The 19616-nt window shown below is 46.1% G+C and overlaps 1 protein-coding gene across 3 annotated transcripts in view; it reads left to right on the plus strand.

Moving 5' to 3' along the window:
* The window catches only part of LOC122409273 (diacylglycerol lipase-beta-like), a 135223-nt gene that overhangs the window by 102468 nt on the left and 13139 nt on the right, over positions 1-19616 (plus strand). The window contains exons 1-2 of one of the 3 annotated variants that reach the window (XM_043416689.1): positions 4648-4880; positions 5043-5158. The exons of the other annotated variants lie outside the window; for them this stretch is intronic. Of the exons in view, the coding sequence (XP_043272624.1) occupies positions 5061-5158 (98 nt within the window). The 5' untranslated portion in view covers positions 4648-4880; positions 5043-5060. Of the gene's footprint in view, positions 1-4647; positions 4881-5042; positions 5159-19616 lie in introns of those variants that run through there. 3 annotated transcript variants of the gene reach the window in all.

The following is a 19616-nucleotide window of genomic DNA, read 5'->3' on the forward strand; positions in this document are numbered from 1 at the left end:
ACCACCACCCCCGTGAAGAACCGACGTTAGAGAAAAAGAGTGGATGTACGTGTCTGAGGGAGAAGACGGAATGAGAAATAGAAAGAGAAAGAAAGAAAAAAATAAAGGAGAGAAAGGAAGAGCAGCAGCCTCTAATATATGCCTGCCGAGAGACTATAAAAATCAATACCTCAAATTACCAGGCTGTGCTTAATTTTCTTCGAGCAAGCAACGGGCCTATCCACCCCTCTTACTTTTCGCTCTTCTTCTCATTCGCTTTATCCCTTGGAAACGAAACTCAGCAGTCAATTTGACCGTATACATTCGTACGTAGCTTACATTAACCTTAATGAGCAGTTGATAAAGGAATTTTTACGACGCCGCATTCGGGAGCGCGCTTTGTGCGACGACTCCGAACAAGAATGGATGCGAGGTTGAAAACTTGCGAAAATTTTTCGAAAAGCTTCGGCACAAAAGAATTCACACTCTCGGATCGGGCTACGGCGCACGTGTCTTTTAACTGCCTTATCAATACCCAGCTCCGGCAGATTCTCTCGCAGAAAAAACGAACAACCTGAGAAACGAGCCAGAAAAAGTTTGTGCAACTCCGCACCACGAGGCGCGTTGCGGCAGCGCTCCGAGGCTCTAACTCATCTCACGAACACGTTCCCGAGCTCTAGTTGAACGAATGATAGGTTTGGCCAACCATTTCGTTACAATATATACTTCCTGCGTTACATATTTGTCTATATTCGAGGGGCGAAGTTGTGAATTCCCTGAATATCCGATGCACATCCGCAACGTACAATTCTAGGGAGTTTATGACTTGATAAACCATGCATTAGGAGCATTCGGATTGTTCTGCTAAGGCACATCAGGCCGAAAACGATTTAACGAGTCATCGGTTCGTCGTATTCTCAATCACAGCGATTTTATGTCATACAATCCTTTGTTTTATTCACTTCGATCGAATACGTACTGAAAAAAAATTGAGGTTTGCCAAACCTCGGAAATCACCGTTGCGAAGCATTTTTTGGGCCATTCATCGACGAAAGTTCTAGGAAACAATGCGAATGAATAACAAATCGCTGCCTGGTTATAGAAGCTACCTTTCCCAACGGTCCAAAGGGAACGTGGAAATTCCACGATTGTCATGAATTCTCGTATCCATATGTTTAATCGCAATTTAACGTCGGATACAGAAGAACGTTAATTGGCAAGTTACGAAAACGAAAACGAGATCTCGTAATCCTCACACTCCACCAAATATTCTATCTTTATGCATTTACGTGCGCGTGTGCGTACATGTGTACTTGCTAGGGTAGTTCAGAGCGTAGAAAGACCAAGAGAGTGAGATTACCGGGAACCTCTGCGAGCAACTCAAACGGTAGAAGGGTTGAAGCCTCGTTGCTTGATTTTATTACCGCTCTCTCGCCTATACTCATCCCACACATCCACCCCTGTGCATGTTCCATCTCTCTCATACTTCGTGCAACAACCCTCGGCTCCGGAAGCTTACTCTCGAGTCTTCGTATCTTTTTTCCGGGTAATTCCTCCCGCAGCTCTTTTTTCACTTTTCTTTTATAGGCGTTTCAACCCCGCTCTTTCTTTTCAATCATTGTATAATCCGCTCTCATTCGAAATGTCAAAATAAATTTGATATTACATGAAATTGAGATCGAAGAGATTTCAGCGCCCTCTAAGCATTTGAAAGTCCTGAAAACCTTTTTCGAATTCGGATTAACACAGTTACGAGACTCTGCAACGGAGCGTCCAACTTGCTCATTTTGCTACGTACGCAACGCCAAGTCTCCAAAAATTAAACTAAAATCCGTTTCTACCGGATTTCGTCGCGAATAAAACGCGATCACGCGGATATAAAAAATACCAAAAAATGGGATTTCATTAGCGTTACAAAGATTATTTTATCACAAATTTTGTTCATACATTCGTCACAACCGAAGAGACCAGAGACGGATTCACGCCGACTCACTGCTCATTACGAAATTTATTTGCCGCGATTTCAATAAAAACTCACGGATAAATCCGGTAGAATACACACGAGGAGTCTGACATGTGACAGCGACCGTATCTACTATATATATAAATATACTTTACTACGGGAAGCGTCATCATCGATTTTGAGTTGGTCAAGCGAACTCTTCAAGTCATTGCCATAAGACAGATTTTTTCATTTTTTCATAAATTTTTTCCAGCTGCGTTTGATTTAATTTTTTTACATATTTTTAGACCTCTTTTTTAAGATTCTGAGGCACGCAGGACATAGGGAAATAATCAAAGTACCTGCCGACTCGATGATACAAATATAAGCGTCACCATGGAAATGCCGATGAAAATCGATGCTCAATATTGCTGTTTCAATGAAGTTCTCGGGTCGCCACTGGGTTATGAATAAAAATTCGATGCGTCATACAACTTCAGTGCGTTGTCTGAAAGACGACACGATTTAATTGAGGAAAGTAAACATTAATTTAAATAAAATGTACGGATATTTTTCCACGCCAAGGATGACACTGATTTCGTTAAATGAACGAAATCGTAGCGGGCAAAATGGGATTCGTTGATTCAGAAAATGATTTTCAAAGTGCTTGTGAGAAAGGAATGTAAAGAATCGGTGTTGTTCTGCGTCAAAACTAAGCATCGGAGGAGAGATTGCGCTGGTCATGATCCTGGTCACGGCCACGACTGTCTTTAACTTCTTCCAACTGGACCTTCTCTTTCTTACGCTCTCACTCTTACTCTTGGTCTATCCTTCAAACTCGAAGGCGCGCTCTCCCTTTCAGTGGCCATTCGGGGAGCATCAACCGGTATTCCCCGAGAGATATCGTTATAGGGGCGAGGGTAAGAGTTTTGTGGAAGGGCGAGAACGAGAAATCTCACTAAATCTAGAGAAGAAAAAATGGGGAATGAAAGCAAGAGGATAAACGAGAGATTATGTGGAGAGAAAAACAGAGAGAGAAGAGATTTCGTAATCGTGCACGTAAAGGCAGGGCGACTCAAAATAGGAGGTTCGAGAGAAGGCAGCAAGTTGCTCGATAACGAGCAGCGGATAGTTAAGGTGGTTCCTCCACGAGACAGTTAAATTAGGAAATTATTTAAATTTGGTATACGTATTGTTTAACATATGAACAACACCTCTATAAAATTTTAACAAGTTTCACCATCCCGAACCCGAGATATATGTAATTGAAGTTGACTCAATTAACACGTAACATATGGACCATGCATAGGCAAACAGTACATTATTAGTTCTATCGCTAGTACTAAAATTAGGAAGTTTATAAAAAACGAGGAGGAGCTAGAGCAGGATATCACAGATACTGTGAAAAAAAATCAAGGTGATTGACCATCTAGTTTGACAGATATAGTCTCGAGAAGTACGAAGGTTTAGGCTGCATACGATATATTTTGCAAGCGAACAAGCGAATGTCGTCTGTATAGGCAACCTTTTCTATATGTTGAAACGTAACCCAGATAGTTCCGTCAAAAAATTTACTCACGATGTCAGATCAAAAATACTTTTAGAATAAATTTTACGAAAGCAAATGATATTTGTACTATATCTACTGGCACCGAGTACATATATAGGGTCTTTACAAAGTTATTGATTGCGATCCGAACGAATTATCAAGCCTTTTAATATGCAGACGGTACAAAACTTTTGGTTGGGGCTGTCGCAGAGGATCAACCTTAAGGTTTCATTATTAGATAAAAACGTGATATTTATTCATTTGATAGTTAAAGTACACAAGGAAACGCCTGCAAAATTTTTGTCCGCATCATCGACTAATTATAGCAATAAATAATCGATAAAATTTATAAATTTAACACACAGCTTCCGGAGACCGCGCCCCAACAGAGATTTGAGCCACGAATAAATCATTTTCCCGATTAGATATGTTTTTAAAAAATTCTCAAATGTTAAAAAAATGATGAGAATCATTTTTGAATAAAAAAGAGGTTTGCCGAACAATGAAAATAAAAATCTTTCATTTAGTTGAGTAATTACGTGAACGGATTGGAATATGTGAACTATCAAACTGTTTTCATTGAATAGTGGAATCGAGGGTTCTTATTCGAGAAACCAAATGCTAGGAAAAATAAATTTGTTTGAAGAAAATGTTTCTGGTCAAGCCGAGCATTGTGTCGATCCACAGTCAAACATAACCTCCTCGCACAAAGCGATGGTAAATGGTAAGCAAACGAGACAGCGTTGCCATATGTATTATTAGAAGTATGGCTGATTGGTCGATGCGAGTCAAATCAGAATGACATTAAATAACTTCATAATAAATTATGTTCCATAAATCGGCACGACACACACTTGAGAAATCATGGATTTTCGTAGTACTAATAAAATAACAAATAAATCCATCATCTATAGCTGATTTAAAGTTTTCAAAATAATAGGGTGTCTCTTGACCAGCTGCTACGGTAGGTCAACCTTAAGGTGATCTATCACTTGCGTGAGTGCGAGAGAGATTGCTGCAAATTTTGAAACCGAAATTCTTTGACCCAGTCATTATTGACCCAGTGAGAGAAGCACACTGATAAATTGATAGCTTTTTTATTGGCATAGTTCGAAAGAGGAGGCAGTCCTAAGAGCATCCGTGACTCATCGAGTTGCCAATGAAATGATAATCGATGCCCGCCACGCGCTGCTCCCTCCACGGAGAACGAAGAACGACAATCACGACGCTCGGACTTCAGACTTCAGAGGGTTAGTGTGTCATCGTTCCTTTTCTCTTGTTCTCTCCCTCGTTATATTTCTCACATCTTTTTCCACCTTTCCCACATTTTTCCGAGGATTTGCTTTGGACAAACTCTTGCTCCCTCGAGAGGAACGAGTGCGTGGAAATTTTGCGTAAAATAGCAGTCACGTGAGTTAATGTTTTCGTCGACTCTTCGTACAATTATCGCGCTCCGAATATCCTGGAATTGAATGACGCGACGCGATATTACAGGGAACCTTGTCGCCGCGTTCCTGCTTTTTATTTTCATTTAATTTTGTTAACTCATTTATTGTTTATTTTTCGTTGAAGGATCAAGCTCCGCGTTCCATGCACGAGGTTGATATATGCAGTTGTGGCAAACACGCCTCGTTATGGAAAAGCCTCGTCTACAGTCCTCGTTACCCGTCAAATTATACGACTTTCTCGTGAGTACAATATACTTTTTCACGGGACTTTGGCAAAAGCCACGAGCACGGAGAGGGTCGTCGAGCGGATGGATACGCGGCGAAAAGCTTGCTGCATGACGGGGGAAAAAAATCACACGAGTCACTTCGACACGTGCTAATTAACAACGAAACACAAAGAACGGAAAATTCGTCGAGGTGTTTCGACGTACGTTTTGTTCTCCTCATTCATTTTCATACTTTCGTATTTCCTTTTGTCTACAGAGAATCTACAGAGAAAAAAATAAAAGGAGGACAGAAATCAGCGTCGGAGACGAAAATAATAATCGAGATAGCGATCCTACGAGAAACGACGGTTCAATTATATTTTCGTGTGGGCAAAACGATCGTTCTGATATCGTTTGTCCCTCGCACTATTCTCCAATCTTTCAAATTCTTAGTCACATACACACGTATTCCTTCCTGAGCCCAGATTTCGAGCACGAAACTCATTATCAGTGGCTCGCATACTCGGACACGCAATGCCTCGCGCATGGAAAAAACGTCTCGAAAAAATGTCAAGTTCGTTCGTACGTATAAATCTATGAATAGAGGGTTCTTGAGGTGCGAGTGAATCCCAGAGATTTCAACCAATGGAAAAATATTCAAATTAACTTCGATTACTATTCGACTCTGATAAAAATGTTTCAAAATAGAAACGACGAATCGTCGCGAATCAGAAGCAACGCAACGCGATGGTCCAATTTCAAAAATTCAAAAATAATCGCATCGGACGACGCGACATCGATCGGATACGCTAAGACTTCTCTTTTCCGTCGTTCGCAGATAAATCTCATTTTCAATGTCTCATCAATGATCTCGATGTGTCGTTCAAAGCCTCCTCGTCCTCGTTGAGGAAACGCACTGATAGAATTTTCGGGCGCAAGAGCCACAGAGTGAGAAATAGAGAGAAATACACACACACACACACACAAACACACAGAGTAAAGAGAGAGAGAGGAGCGACGGGATGGAGGAAAAGCCCACGAGAGGAGGGTTGAGGGTCAACGAGGGTCGAGTCAAACTCGATAAGGTCGAGAAGACGTATTGCTACCCTCATTGAGTAGGAACGTTTTACACGTCTCGCGCACCAAAACACTCGCACACATACACGCGGGCTCTGCCCGAAGCTTATTTGGTAAGAGAGTAGAGAAAAGAAAGAGAAAAAAGATTCGAGTCTGAGATTAAGGCCTTTGAGGGTTACCTTGGTCAGAATTACACTCGTAAATTTCCATAGGTTTTCTTCACACACATTTACAATTTCTGAGGCACAAAGTCACGCGAATGGGGGCAAGTTTCAACGATACCGCGAAGGAATAGGTAACAAGAAATAGCTTGAATATGATGAGATATTAATTAGCCCGGGAGAGTTGAAACTCAATGGGGAGAACTCTACAGAGAAATACGAACACACACAAGCACATACGCATACAAACACCCCCATAAATCTTTATATCAATGGTAAATCTGTACTTCCAGCACGATGTTATATATTCCAGTTCAATAGCTCTTCTCCCACGATAGAACCTCTCCCAGGTAAGTTTTTATATACCAACGTTGACTTTCAGCCGTAATAGAGAAAAAATCTTGGACGATGCAACGCCACGCGGTTTGTCCGATATACATATATAGAAAAAACACAAGGAGAGCTTCATTTGAAAGACTTTGCCCACGTAATATCGGCAGACCGAAAAAACATTAATTTATTCAATGCTCCCAATATACATATACCTGTGTATGTATTCATACATATATAATAGCGGAAAAATGAGAAGAAAACGGAGTGAAGTGCGGAAGACGCAACGGAGGAGTATTGCAGTGGAGGCCAAATGTAAAAGAGCAGGTCCGAGAATGAAAAAAATTTAAAAAAACGATGTAGAAAAAAGTGAGGGATGAAAAAATAGCGGAGGAAGTGAAGCGAAGCTTGTAAGAGAGGTGGTTAGGGAGATGGCGGATGAGAAAAAGATAGAGAGAATACAGAGAAAAGGAAAACTCCTCTTCACAACTGCTTCGTTCAACTGGCGTCTCCCAGTTTCCACGCCCCTCCCGCAACTCCCCCATCCTGCCCACAACCTCGCAAACTCTCTTTAGAGCTCAACAAGTTTAACGGTTTTTTTTCCTAATTAATTATCGGCCTGGATCGATTCAAGTCCGCCGCATAGAAGAGCCGCAGTTCATGGACGATTGCAGGACCCCGAGGGCAATGGTACAACCTTCTTCTTTCCCTCCCTCTCTCTCTCTCTCTCTCTCTCTCTCTCTTTATACGTATATACCACAACATCCAAGATGAGAAAAGTCGGACGTCGAAGAGTCCCGCTCCATTCGAGCGAAAACTCTTCGGCTACCTCGATCGGGGGCTAAAGGTAACCCTCCAACCCTGCTTACAATGCCACCCGTGCCTCTTCGCGACTCAGAATCTTCGGGTTCGGCGGCTTCCCCTGCCGTGCAGCCGCTCATTACAGATTTCATAATTAATTCTATCAGGCGTTCGCCCAATCAATTCGTTCCCTTCAACATTTATAACGACGGAATAATAATTTATAAAAAGAATTAGAATAAATTGTAAAAAAACAAGATGCCACAGCCTTCGAATATTGTGTTTGCCGCAGAATACGTAAGATGAAGTTCCGATTAAATCCTCCCCAGGAATTCCCTCGGTTCGTACAAGCCACTGGTATGCCAGCGTCCGTATAAGAGATGGTCAGCAATGCACCAAGACGATGGGGCTTGATTGCCTAGGAGGTTTCTCCCAAGATATGAAGTCTCAGCTGCTAGAGACTCGAAGGGGTCCGCAGTTGTGTCGGTTTTGAAGAAGAAGCAAAGCCAAGCGAGAAGGACGGAATGTGAGAGATGTGAGCAGGGCAAGGGGGAAGCCCCTGTGAAGGACGAAGGACCATCCTCGGACCGGTGGTTAAGTACGAGGAGGGAGAGAAGCGGAGAAAGAGAATGGGAGAACATTGGGGTGTGCTCTCTGGCATAGTAGTCACGGTATAAGACGATAGGTAGCTTCGAAGAGCCGTAGGGTGGCAAGTGAGTTGCTCCATGAGCGTGCGAGGGACTTATAAGAAACTACGAGTACCCATACAAGGGCGCACAGAGGAGGACGGCCAAGTACAAGGATACCGCAGTGCGAGGGTGTGTAGTGAGAATGTTCAAGGAGAAGGACGAAGAAGATGGGTATAGTGATTTGAACGTATATAGAGAAGTGTACAGGAATGGCAAGAGTACCCCAGGATCCAAGCTCCGTTCCAGAGGTTGGCTAGAGGCTGACTTGTGGTTGTGTGTCACGATGGATAGGGTTGCTGCCCGACGCCGCATACATATCCGAGGACCAGGAGCGCTGTCCCACCACCAGTTGTCTTGGTCCCTGCTCGTATTCCTCGTCGCAGTCACGAGTCCGTCGTTTCTCCTGTTCTCGCCTTAGCAACATACCAGCATCGTCGCCCTGCCACGGGTGTATCTTGCCTCGCTGGTCCCCGAATCGTCTGGAGCAAGGTCCTTTAAGGTCCGAGAAATTGAGGGTGGACGCACGAGGCATGTTCTTACACTTGGTGGGCGAGCCTTCCATGTGTCCGGGGTATGCCTGTGTTGGTACTTGATGAAGGAAAATCTTCCCCTCAAGCATATTCTTCGAAGGACACGGACCTATCCTTCCGAGCGTCTTGCATAGGCAAAGCTTCCAAGGGTCTGAGCGAGCTCACTCGCTCTCCCTCCTCCACGACGTACCTCCTTTCATCCAACCTGAATAACTGTCCATGTATGCACGCGCGACCGTGCGACTTCATCTTCTCTTGCCTTGTATAGGAAGCTTCCTGCCTCTCGTCTCTCGCTCTTACAAACAGGCCGAATCGTCATCACGAGCAAGAGAAGACGTTTGTCACTCCTCAGTTCGAACTGCACACACACCGTTTGTCCCTGTCCATCGTGCCAACTTCTTATTCCACTATTCACTGGGTTTAGCTCTCTATATTCTGTATCTTACTTTACCGAGTTTAAGTTTAGTTCTACCTGGTACAGCCACATACTTCATGCATACGGAACTTTCTACCTACCTCTTCGTACTGTGTGGGTGCTCCACGAATCACCGAGGAACCACCGCCACCAGCACCGAAATCCTTTCTCTCCTTCATTCAACGTCGTCGTCCTCACTCTCTCTCTCTCTCTCTCTCTCTCTCTCTCTCTCTCTCTCTCTCTCTCTCTCTCTCATCTCCTGGACATAACCACCCTCGCCAGACTTCCTAGACTTCCTTACCCTCTGTGTGCATCTAGTGTGTCCGTTGACCGGCCAAAAGGTCCGAACAACCGGCCAAGGAGTTAACCAACTCCACTACACATGCGTACCTATTTGCTTGAAGCATGGACGAATCTGACTCCAACTGTTTCCTTCCATCAACCTCTTCTCTGTTTCTCTCTCTCTCTCTCTCTCTCTCTCTTCTTTCCCTCTGTCCTCTCCTTCGTTCCTCTACTCCCTACGCTAACGTTGAAGACCCCGTGAACTCTCTCGTTATCAAGTAATTTGCTGTTTCAGATAATTCTCCACGAATCACAGACGATAAGAAGCTTTGGGAATCAGAAATGCGAATAATCTTCCAAGTATCTGTGACTCCATTTTCAGTTAAACCGAAAGTATCGTATACCTCACTTAATTATTCATAGATTAACTAAAAGTCACTGCGCGCTCGCATGTTACCGAAGTACACAAACTGTCAACCTACTAAAACGACCTCGATCAATTATCATCTCACGACCATGAATATTATCACGATTTATTAAAATTTCGTTTCTAGGTTCAGTGATAAGTCATACCATCATAGTTCGTACCCACGCAAAGTCATTGAAGTCCAAAAAAATGAACGAAAGAACAATGCAGCGAGGAGCCGGGAGAAGGAAGAAGCTGGGGGTACGACGTTGGTCATTCTCGAAGAACGACACCCGTTAAATGGGGTATCGAGGATGAGAGAAGGATGCAGAGAGAGAGAGAGAGAGAGAGAGAGAGGAGCGAGGAAAGTGGTGGCCACGGAGAAGGGTCGGTGTAGTATAAGGGAACTATCGGACAAGGGGGGAGTGAGAAACTTGGACGTTCTGAGGATTGGAGGAAGCGAAGTAGAAGCAGCAGCAACGAGAGCTAGTGCGGAAAGCACTGCCATATAAGAGGACAAGCATCGGAGAAGGAGCCTTCACGTATAGCGACTAACACGTATCTGCGTTCCCAGAACCTCAAAATCTCACGAGACGACGTCGAGAGCGATATACACACATGTGAAATGAGGTGGAGAGGCAGAATGAAGAGGAGGAGGAGGAGAAGTAAGAGTTAGGCCACGTAGCGGATAGAAGCGGAAGAGAGGGGCCGTGGGATGGCCGGGGGGTTGTCGGGAGGATTGAGGCAAGCGAGAAAGGACCAAGCGGATGGTTGTTAGGTGTGTATGGGGAGCATCGACGGTGCGGTGGCCTAGGGTGGGTTTGTGAGAGCGTTTCTCGCTGCGGGACGCCGAGAGAGGGTTTCTGTACTCTCCGGACCGGGCACACAATAATTACTATAGGTTGTACATAAGGAGCAAGGAGAAGAGAGAGACGAAGCGAAGTAGCGCAAGAGAGACCCGGCTGCTTGGCCAGCCGAGAATCGATACGCACCCACACATCGTCTTCAAGACGAAGGGCCACGCATAGCTGTGGAACTCGACTACTACCCGGATCACCGCGCTGCACACCGCCGCTTCGTACATCTAGCCGAGTAGATACGACGCCCAAGCCCCGGCCTTTTCCGGCACACGCTAAATCCTCTCCTACAACACTTACCTACGTACGTAAAAATGTGTACTAAGCTCGCATGCGGCGTGACGTTAAGACGCTGAAGCATATCGAAAATTCGTCGAGCGCCAAAGTAGTTTAGTTGCCAACAAAGAGAGATGCGGCTCTGCACATTTTCGGACACAAATTATCAAAAATTCGGGCAGCTTTATATCACAATCGTGACAACAAACGAATCGTCTCGGAATAATATCTTGACGATCCGCGGAATCGTTTCAGCCTCGAGGACCCGAGTATAAGCTCTTATTTCAAAGTCATCTATTCAGATGTTGTTTCCCTTACATGGTATATTCGTCTTCCAAGTATATATACATACACATAAGAGTGTACATGTATATTCAAACGGTCAGAAGTTGGTGGTATTCTGGTGCTGGTGATGGTCTCCTTTGCCATATGCAACTATCGCGCAACCTCCTGTACACAAAGTCACCACGGGCTAACTCACCAACACACATTTACCATTACGTAATAACGGATGGGACTTCTTGGTCGAGCAGCATACTCGCTTTTCTCTGTCTCTCTGTCCTTATCTCTTTCTCATGCTCTGCGCGCCTTCGTCTCAGCCCCATTCCGGTCTCATGCGAAGCAGCAGCCACCCTCGGCTGGCCACCCGTCCACCCAACGACGTTCACCACCGCCCTCTTATATACCCAGCCGCGCTTCGTTTCTCGTTCTCTCTCTCTCTCTCTCTCTCTCTCTCGCCATCACGTCTTCCTGCTCTTTAGCTCACCCTTCTCTGCTTTCTGCCCAAGCGTTTCTAATTTGCATTCCCCTCCGCGTTTGCACCCTCCTTCCGACCCTCCGGACGACACGGCTACCCCTCTTTCTCTCGTTGTAAGCTCGCCAGCCAACTCGTACTGTATAGCCATCCCCGTTCATCCGAGCAGTGTTCGTCTTAGCTCCGCTTCCTCTTGGCCAACATTCGTGCGTGTCGTCCGCGATTCTCCGTCTCGTTTTTTGACAACTTTTATTTCGTCTTGACTCTCTTCTTTGCTCGCCCACTCCTCCCCGTTGCGTACCTCAGTCTTTCTCTTTTTTCATCTTCCTCGTGCAAGTGAAGACTCATCCTTGGCAGGAGTCTTCGCGTCTTCCGACCACGCGGAATATGCACATTCGCGTACGCCCTCACTAATACGCGTAGGAAACTCCGTCGGTGCGGTTGGAAAAAGCAGCCCCTTTTGCACAGTCCACACGATTCTCGGCGCAACTACCGACTCACGCACGCGAAAACCGCCTGAGACAATGAGGCCCGCAGCCCGCGCTCGCTCTCTCGCGCAACCCTTGAATCCAAGGGCTCCAAGAAAGCACATCCCTTTTCAAGGCGAATGATAAAAAAGGAAAGAGCGTGGATCACTCAACGGGGAATCTCAGATATACGGGAAACTACGAGAGCCTCCCGTCGTATACTCTTTCGCGATTTTACTCATCTCAGAATCGTCTAATTCATCCCTTACCCAGCAGTTCCTCCATCTCCTGCAATTTTCGCTTTGCCTCTGATAAATTTTCGTCTCCCAAGCTCTTTTCAGCGCTCGCTTTTCCTCGAGTGGGCTGCTATAAAATGTATTGCGAAATTCAAACCACTCGCGCGACATCAATGTTTTCTGATTCGAGGGGGGATCGGAGATGCAACTTTCTATAATTCCACATGAACGAGCGTCTTCGAGTACGAGTCCAACGAGTTTCCTCGGCCATGGTCTAATTTATTCTAAAGATATTAACGGGCCAAGCGATGCTTCGGATCGCTGATGAGGTCATCCATCCCTCAACGGCTTCGATACAAAAAAGGCTATGAAAAAGAGCAAAGTTCCGAGAAGCGCGACACACGAGTGCAGAATAATTGAAGTAAAACAGAACGGTATTGACACGACACGCGTCTTTGGTAACAAATGAGAAATACTAAGCGAGCTGGGTATACAGTTGAACGGGAGGATACGTATAAGAAAAGAGAGCTAGAGCGCGGTAAGGGTTACGAGAATCACTCATCAGTGGCGGCCATATTGCCACCGGGTGGCGCGGTGAGAGGTAAAAAGGGAAGAAGAGGCTATCCTCCCGGTTGAGAGGATCGAGCGAAGGGCGAGAAAGAAAGAGAGAAAGGACGATAGACATCCGCACACAGCTCGGGAGAGCCCTGATAATTCCTCCACCCATCTCGTTCACCCTCATAATCTCTTTTCTCGCTCCCTCAGCGTTCATATACATCCATCTCACTTGTACATCCTCGAATGAGCGTTCGTCCATCTCTGTTCGACTTGTGCGCCTCGAGAGAGCAGGCTTCGTGCAACGATGAGGCGAAGCGCGTCTTCTTCCTTGCTCGCCTTCGCGTATGCCATCCCGTTCTTTCTTTCCCTCTGCCTCATCTCTTTACCCCGGCTGTCTTAGTCTTACGGGTTTCTTCTCCTTTTCTTACCTTCTTCTGGGAATATGCCTGCGTCGAACGGAGCAAGAAAGAAAGAAAGAAAGAGAAGTAGAGAGAGAGAGAGAGAGAGAGAAAAAGAGATCAGAGGCTCTTCTTATTTGAAACCCCCAGAGCGCGCGCGGTGCCCGGGCTGCTTAATGAGAACCTCCGCACCCTCCCTCGACGTCTTGGCCACCGAGCGCAGCAACCACCCCCCCGCCTCCTCTCTTCCTCTTCTTTCTTCTTCTTCTTCTTCTTCTTCCTCTTCCTCTTCTTTCCCACAAATCTCCAACTTCTCATCTCCCCATTCTCGGCTTCTTTCTTTCTACTTTACTTCTGTTTCTTCTCAGCTGGTTGCCGACTCTACTGCCGCTTGTCCACCTATACACGTAGAGAATCGTCCTTTTCCTCCTTCGCGCATAGCCAGCACGAGCAACGCCTGTGTAACGCGGGGAACACCTTCCCTCGTGCCTGCTTGCTTGCCCGCCACCGTCGTCCCCCTTCGAACGACCCCGAAGCACAAACTCACCCACCAGCCCCTCGATTCCACACGCCACCGTCAACTTGCCCTCTCTCCCTCGCCTCGCTTAGTCGAAGAACCACACCGTTCCTCCGTCTCTCTCTCACTTTCTCTCGTGACGAGCTCGCCACACACGCGAGACACTTTAGACTTTTCGTATCGATTGCCACGGGCTCAATTCTCCGTCCCTTCGCACTTTCTCTTTGTCTTTCTCTCGCAGTCTCTCCCCTGCTCCACCTACGACTCAACCCCCAAGCAACTCCTAAGATTAATTAACGGCACATGCAGAACACCGAGCTCAAATGCCTCCCCGCTCAGAAAGCATCGACGCTTTAAGATTTTCTCTCATATGCCTAATTCCATCGTCGCTCTCTTTCATCCTTCATCCTCGCTAAGATCTTCGAGTATACCATTGATCGTCGAAGGATTTTATGAACTCATTACCCTTCGGAGAATCAACTGCTCAACGATCTATTTTAAAGACGATGAACGCCTGTTCTTTGACAAGTTAATCGCAGTAGCCGAGAAGCATGATTCACACTTCTAGACACACCAACGAAGTCGATACTCTAAACACATGAGCATACGTCAAGAGGTCACCAATCTCAGAAGCGCGCGTGTCTCGCCCACGATCCACATCAGAGCCTGATCAATTTTCCCCTACTTCCGCCGTTCTCGCTCTATCATTCATGTGGTGTATGCGGACGAGAAGAAAAAAGCGAGAATCGTGTGCAGCTAAATTGATCGAGGGGTCAACTCTTACAATGCTTTTTTTATAGGGGATTTCATTATATTCTCGTTTCGTACACGCACGACTACGTGTTACGGTTGTTCATATTATTTATCGTGACTGAGATTTCCACCCATTCCTGTCCTCGTAGTTCGCGGCTGGAACAGAGTTGAGCGAAGGCGAGGGGAGCCCCTAATTTTCATCATGTCTTCGAATGCGTATAACCAAAATAATAGATTCCAAAAATAACGGTTAAAAATATAAAAATGTGGAGAAAATGATGTTTAAAAAATGGTCGCACTTTTTCATCAAAGCGTTTTGACGCGGCTGATCTTTTTCATATTGTAATTATTGAAATTCAGTCTATTGTGAATCATCAAAACTCAACGCACTGCTCCGCCATACACGTGCGAAAGACCGAGCCAGTTCTCGTGGTCCGCTGGCCACCACATTAGGATGAACCGCGATAACGAGATGTAAATTTTATACCCTGGAACATCTACGGGAATCGTCGAGTTTGACCCGCAAGATTTCACTCTCGTCTCTCGTCTCTCTCTCTCTCCGTCTCTTTCTGCGCAACTGCGCGAGAGCTTTAACTTTCTCTCTCCTTCCTCATAGTCCCGGTGCAGCAGGGCCTCAACGATGACGGAGATAGCACTCGGGCTGAGGGGACAAAACGAGGCAAGGAACGGCTGAGGGGAGGAGAAGATTTCTACGAGCTATCTTATGTACTGTAACTATGTACGAGGAACTTACGATAATTAGAAGCCGGTGATAACTACCGGCATATATGAGTATAGACTAAACTTTATTGATCACAATATCAAGGAACTATTTTCATTCGCATCAAGCCGGTGTATCCGTCGTTCAATCTACGTGTGCACCCACGCGCGTTCTTAAACTCGAATGAAAACAATAAAATATGGGGCGTTCGAAATATTCATGAATTTTCATTCCTCAAAAGGAATTTTGGTAATTGCTAGAGCAAGATAAGTTGAATTCGAATATTCGATTGTGCATTGTGGTACGAAAATAGTTAAATGTTTACACGAAATGAAACGAGCTTGTTTCTAATCATAATAATCTCAGCTCCCTTGGTTCTGGCTCATCAGTTTTGTTTTGCATTTATTCGTTCAATCATTATGATCCTTGTTGTCATATTGGAGGGGAATGCAAATGCGGGAGACCGGAAGCGGAAGTGTGACTCGCGATTGCCAGAAATTCGAAAAGGTCTAGAAGAGAGGAAGTGGAGTCGATCTTAAGGAGAATGAGAGTAAGAGTAAGAAGAATGTAGAAAGAAAATAAAAAGAGTGAGAGAGAGAGCTCTAAGAACGAGGAAAAATCGCGAGGATCGTACTGTTTGAAGAATCGGGCAATATCGGCAGCAAAGATTTTAGCCGAGGGAAAAAATAGACGGATAAAAAGAAAGCACGTTTCTCTCTCGCCCAGAGAGACGGAGAGAGCGAGATTGTTTGCGGGTGCCTTGTGGCCTCGCCGATTTTGCGACCTGCCCATGTAAATGCAAATATACTCTTCTCTCGGTGGTGTACAATCAATGGAGGAGGTACGGGAACTCAGAGGTTCCCTCGTATTATCATAAAATACCGATTCTACGACGTATCGACGTTTATAGTGTCCTGTATTGTTGCAATACACACACTACAAGAGGATTCATACTCCGCATGTTACAAAACATAGGAAAGAGAGCTCGAGCCAGGAGTTTATATCTGCACAAATGTCCATATTTTAAGCATACACGTGCCTGCATGTGCATACTTATATAGCCAAATATTTATAGCGCCTGGGAACAGAAGGGCGTGAGAAATACAGTTTTGCACTTCGATTGACATTGCCGATGGCCTTAAGCCATCCCGCCATCCTGTCGAGCTTTCGATATGTGCGTAAATTGTCGCGTGCATGTGTGAACCGGTACACGTGGCGCAACGGTGGCCCAGGATGTCACCTGAACGAATTTGCCCTAACAAATTGACGTACGATTGATTTCCTCGTGCAAGACTGCTCTGCCTTCCTGCCCTGCGAGCACCCGGCCTCTCTGCGTGTGTTCGCGCGAGTCTGTGTGTTTCTTACCTCGCCGCAAATATGGAGAGACGTGTGAAAATAATCCGAAAGCGAATGTTTTATGGAGTTTTAGGAAAAGTCCATTTCTATGAGGTTTATAATGATCACGGAAAATCGCATCTGCCTCTGCGAGTTATTTCATTCGGTGCGATTATCGTCAAGTGCCCAAGTTTACTCAACTTTTACGAGGGAGTTACGAAATGAGGAGCGTCGCCATTTGCAGATGAGCTACGAAACATCCCCGTGCGTCGTTTTTCATTTTATGCACACACGCGATACACTTATTTTGGTTGAGGGGATGCCAGAAACGAGGAAGTAGAATGATTCAATACTCTAAGAGAAAGCGCAGTGGGAGGAGACCGAGACGTACGAAGGGAAGAGGGAGGATGCGAAATCGGATGTGACCTCTCTCGCGTTTTTGCCCGCGGGTTTTATGGCGTGTAGGAGATTACGGCCCTCTTCTATTCGCCGACGTCTCATCTCGTCCGCAGGCGACATACTCGCCCCGACATCCTCAACGAGGGCCACGAAATATTCGGAATAAGAAGAAAAACGACAGAAAAAAGTGCAAATGTGTAGAACGGAGGAAGGAATCGAGTAATGTGGCGAAATGCGAGGCGATGGAGATGAAAAAATGAAAAGAAAGAGGAGCGGACCGAAGGATCGGAGGCCGGGGTTAAGCCATGTTCAAATTTTTCACACACGAAGCTCTTCGCGCTGACGCCGGACCATTAGATAAGCACGAAAAGTTGCTCCGATCAAATCGCGATTATGCTTCGAATAGAAAAAATAGGTAGTATTTTGCAGCAGCAGTGAAACTTTTCTACGACTTTTGTTAAATTTATCATATTCTTGTTTTGGTTATTTTTGAATAAAAAGGTTTTTTCCAACTGAAAAGAGGGTGGAGTGCGAGCACTACGGATTACCGAGATTTTGATTTTCGTCATTCCATTCACGTGGTTACTATCCTCCCACGTGGCTAAAGTTTCCGATAGAAAAACTGTAAGAAGCTCGAGCTCTCTTTTGGCTCGATTATAACAAGATCCGGAAGATCGAGTGAGGACGCGACGACGAGGGATCGCACCAGAATACAGTTTACACCGATTCGACGTAGAGTATCCCGTACTTATGTGTGCATACGTACGTGGGTGTCATAAGGGCGAAAGAACGCGACAACTAAAGTGCGTGGAGATGTTGGTCCGACAAAACAGTGAGAGAGAGAGAGAGAGAGAGAAAAGGGAAGACGGATAACGTATTAAGGCGAGAGAGAGAGAGAGGAAACGTGCGAAAGATTCGAAGGAGAAAAGCACGAGGGAGTCGGAGGCTAAAAAAATTAGAAGAAGCAAGAGCGACGGAGAGCTGCAGGGGTTGAAATAAGAGGGCTGGAGCGCCTGAGGAGGGGTGGTTTGGTGCGGACGCCGAGTCGTCGGTCCTGTCTTCACCGGGAGTGAGAGCAACCCTAGGGTCTGGATGGAAACCAGAAGAAGAAGAAGAAGAAGCCGAAGAAGAAAGTGGTGGAAAAGGAGTCGGAGGAGGACGACGGTGCGCTCGCGGGTCGTTATTTTTGTGCCTGCCTCGTCTTTAATTTCTCGCCTCCTTTTGCCCCACGCTCTTCCTTTCCGAAACCCTCGGCCCCTTCCACCCCGGCGTCGTCGTCGCCGTCTTCGTCTCCGTCGACGCCAGGGAGAGCAACTCCTCCTCAATCCTCCTCTCCCGCGCGCTCGGCACTCGATCTGTCCGTCTCGCTCGCTCGCTTACCCGACCCCGCTTGTCTTAGTTCGTATGCATATCTCAGTGCCTCACATATTGATTCAGGGCGTCATTACGCGTCTTAGCTCGGCTGGCTACCACCGCCAACCCGAGGAGAGCCATAGCCGCGCGACCACCACCACCACCTCCTAGCCTCTTACTCCTCCTTAAAATATATCTATACACTCCACGCTTCAACGGATATACGTATATTTGTTTGTACATCGAGATCATATATATCTATACATGCGAATATACACATATTGGTCTCGCCCCTGTGTATAGTGCCGAGTACCATTACCACCGAGAAACACAGAGCGAAGACGACCAGGACGAGAGAACGACGTCGTCGTGCCACCTTAGCTAAACCACCCCTCGCGCTCGAGCCAACGGGTGTGTGCGCGCCAATCTTTCCCTTCGTCCCTTTCTCTCGCTCTCTCTCTCTCTCTCTCTCTTTGCTCCTTTGGCAAGACCACCGTCAGCCACCCCGCTCTCCCTTTCTTCCTCGGAGCCTATCTCGCACGTTGCATCGCCTACCCCCTTCGACCATCCACAGTGGTTCACTCCGGGGTGAAAAAACGGTGCGTGCTGGCTGATCGCGCTTTTGTATTCATCCAGAGGATTCCAGGATCGAATAAATCATTGTGACAACCGGTGTGTCTCGTCTTTTCAAATTGGACTCGATGTAGATCTCGAAAAGTTTTGTCGCCGATGCGGTCAGGGCTCCGCACTTAGCTTGAACTTTGATTGAAATGTTCTCAATTAAGGAGTTGGACTGACAGAGTAAACGAGGCGCGAAAGCACTCCCAGGGTCGGAATTTTTTCATCGTCCCCGGAGCGATCACCGCAGATTTCTTTGAGCTACCTCGTAATAGGACTCTCAACGGCAACGATAACTCGCTCCTTTGGAACTCAGTTTCGGTGAACGATCGCGTTGTGACGGCTTATTGCTACTCGCGGTTGAATCACTGTTGGGACCTCTGCACCACTCCTCGAGCGACCTGGACGCTTCTTGAATTGTCGATCCCTCTGAAATACCATCCGTTGGTACGCTACTCATGACTGATCGCGAGCTATTCGCGGTATTCGCACCTTCAAAACTGTCTCCGACGGTTGCTAAGAAAGAAACTCTCGTTCTCTTTGGTTTTTCTGGATATTT

The sequence above is a fragment of the Venturia canescens genome, chromosome 4 (assembly GCF_019457755.1).
Source record: "Venturia canescens isolate UGA chromosome 4, ASM1945775v1, whole genome shotgun sequence".
In the NCBI taxonomy this organism is placed as follows: domain Eukaryota; kingdom Metazoa; phylum Arthropoda; class Insecta; order Hymenoptera; family Ichneumonidae; genus Venturia; species Venturia canescens.